At 42.4% G+C, this 2,622-nt stretch overlaps 1 protein-coding gene across 1 annotated transcript in view; it reads right to left on the bottom strand.

Moving 5' to 3' along the window:
• The window catches only part of HUS1 (HUS1 checkpoint homolog (S. pombe)), a gene marked incomplete at its 5' end in the record, with an annotated part of 6,732 nt that extends 4,284 nt beyond the window's left edge, over positions 1 to 2,448 (bottom strand). Inside the window, 3 exons of the mRNA XM_009870927.1 lie at positions 830 to 937; positions 1,602 to 1,778; positions 2,321 to 2,448. Of these exons, the coding sequence (XP_009869229.1) occupies positions 830 to 937; positions 1,602 to 1,778; positions 2,321 to 2,448 (413 nt within the window). The remainder of the gene's footprint in view (positions 1 to 829; positions 938 to 1,601; positions 1,779 to 2,320) is intronic.
• Between the last annotated feature and the right edge of the window lie 174 nt (positions 2,449 to 2,622).

Genomic DNA, 2,622 nt, shown 5'->3' with positions numbered 1-2,622 from the left:
CAGAGGAACTCTTTCCCCTTGTACCAACAGGGAAGCACTCTAGCAATTGCTTTCAACACTGTATCTAACTCACTTTTCAAAAAAGAGACAGGTTTTTGCAAATCAGAATCTCACATGAACCCACATCTGCGTTACTGAGCAGTTAAAAGTTACTATAGCCAAAAAGGAAAGAAAATTATTCCCATGGTACTGTAATAATTTCTAGACTGCATCAGTGTCAATCTGAAATAACAGAACAAAATATGTCAAGTTTCTACTGAGTCATGTGTCTTCAGAATTTAAATACTCTTAGCTATAGTGGTAACAGAAATCCATAACCATGAATAGGAGCACATTTGAACCACGAACTTTTCCAGCCTAGGCCATTCTATGATTCTATGATTCCTGCAACTCTGCTAAAAGTCAAAAAGGATATAGAGAGGACATATAAAAATCAGGAGGAAATGCATACATCTAACTTTGCCAAGTAGGCCACAAAGTTCAGAAACAACAGATTATGTGGGCCATTTGGTACCTAGAGAGCTCAAACAGTCTAAATCTGTGTGGTTTGGAGGCACTCCTGCCTAAAACCATGCCAAGTGCTTCACTCCTCCCTTCCTCTGCCCTGAATATCAGAGTAACAACTGAAAATTACCTGCTCTGTTTTTACAGGTTCTGGACTCTCTTGTCAAGATGGCTGTCATGTCCCATCCCTCTCCAAACCTTTAGTCTCCAGCCTTCCCTCTTTCCTTTCACCTACTCTCCAAAACTCACTGGTAGTATACTCCATAGTAATAACATTCCCTTTGTAACCTCCCTTTCCTCAGGGAATATAGAAACAGAGGCTTACATCAAAGTCTGGCACACTGGGCTCTCTGAAGTCATTCCATAATCTTCTGGGAATAACCCCCACAGGAATGTCGTGGGTCACAATCCTACTGCTGCTTGATAAGGATGGCTTGAGGGAGAGAGAGGATGCTCTTGCAGTTAAAAGCAGGACTTGAATTCTTAATTCAAATTTTTAAGACCCACTCCGGGAAATACTGTAACTGAGTGCCCCTGACACTCAGTTCCAGTTTTCCACAGGTTCCTATCAGTCCACTTGTTAAGCAGATTTCCTTTTGAATGTGGAAGAGGTTATGAGGTATCAGTCATTAGTATCTATAAGCTGTCCTTAGAGCTGAAGATGTGAATCAGTTAACAACATTAAAAAAAATTAGAAGACAGCAGTTCAAAATGGAATGGCAGGACAATTAAAAGCAAAACACTACGCTGAAACCTCCTTCACCTAAACGCTTCAATGAGAAGGCAATAATACACAGAAGATTTAGAAAATTAAGAAGTGGAGAAAATTGAACATTACAAAAAGGTATTTCAATCGCATAGCTTTTATTCTGTCTCCACTCCTTCCTTGCCTTTTGGAAAACATAAAGCTGGTTCTGTGTGCTACCAACCATGATGGCAGGAAAGGCCAGTGAAATAGAAAACGGTATGATTTTTCTTTATTTAGTTTTCTAGAATTACACCAAGGACTAGCAAAGCTTCTGTTTGATCTTCGGAAAAGTACTCAAAAATTAAGAGTTTTTTCTTAATAATGAAGATTAAAACACAGCTACACTTACTAGCTCCACAGCAACTCTGAGACAGGGACAGTGTTTGTTAGTCAATTTGATCTTCACTGCTTTAGCATTCTGGGCAGTTTTTAATGCTCTTGACAGGTTCTCAGGCATCAACTCTAAATAGATTTCATTGTGCTCTGCTGCTACTCCTTCCATTTGAAATTCATCGAAGAAATTCCCCTACAATTTTGGAAAGTTGGGAAATAAAATAAAGCAAATGAAAAAATAAATAAAAGATGGGGGAACAAGTTTTACCTGTCAGACCTTAAGCCTAAAACTGCATGTTTACAGTGGGAAGCCGTCCTCTGCCTGGCATCACCAGCAGTAATCTTAAGACAGGCTGCATAAGCATGAAGGTCCATGGCTTCAGGTTAAACCTGTTAATTTCAGATCCTGCTCTAACACCTATCAGTCCTCAAAACAAGGGGTATGACGGGTGAGTTACATTTTCCTATTTCCAGTTTGGGGAAGGCACTTAGGGGCCTTTAGCTTTACACTGAAGCGACAACCAAGGCAAAGGAAACATCCAGCCAGAAACACCAAGCTTGTGCAACTAAAAGGCAGTCCTGCAAACCAGAGTGTCTCCGGTGACCTGACAGGCCTTGAGAGACCTGGCACACCCCGGGTGTGGGGTACACACACAAGAAACGCCTCATACACAAGACCCAACTGCATGCTCTGTTCTTCAATAACACGTGGTTATTGACCTTCCCCGGACTTACCTGACACAGCTCACACCACATACTGACACCTCCATTTGCCACTTTATCGGAGAGGATGAAATACAGCTTGCCGATAGTGAGGCGCAGCGTGCAGGTCTTGGCTAACTTGGCGATTGTGTTAATTACACCTGGCAGAGAGAGGGGGAGGTTACAGCGGTAACTGCTTCACATATTTCGTCCCAGGGGGATAGGGGAGAAACATTCAGCCTCCAAAAAAGCAGCTCATGCTGCTGCGGTAGCTTCCAAACACTCGCGGAGAAGAAAAGCACCTCACGCCGCCTCCCTCCAGGAAAGGCCTCCGG

This window comes from Apaloderma vittatum, unplaced genomic scaffold (assembly GCF_000703405.1).
Source record: "Apaloderma vittatum isolate BGI_N311 unplaced genomic scaffold, ASM70340v1 scaffold16386, whole genome shotgun sequence".
Classification (NCBI taxonomy): Eukaryota; Metazoa; Chordata; class Aves; order Trogoniformes; family Trogonidae; genus Apaloderma; species Apaloderma vittatum.
Note: the sequence above shows the minus strand (reverse complement) of the source record. Positions and strands in the feature narration are given on the sequence as shown.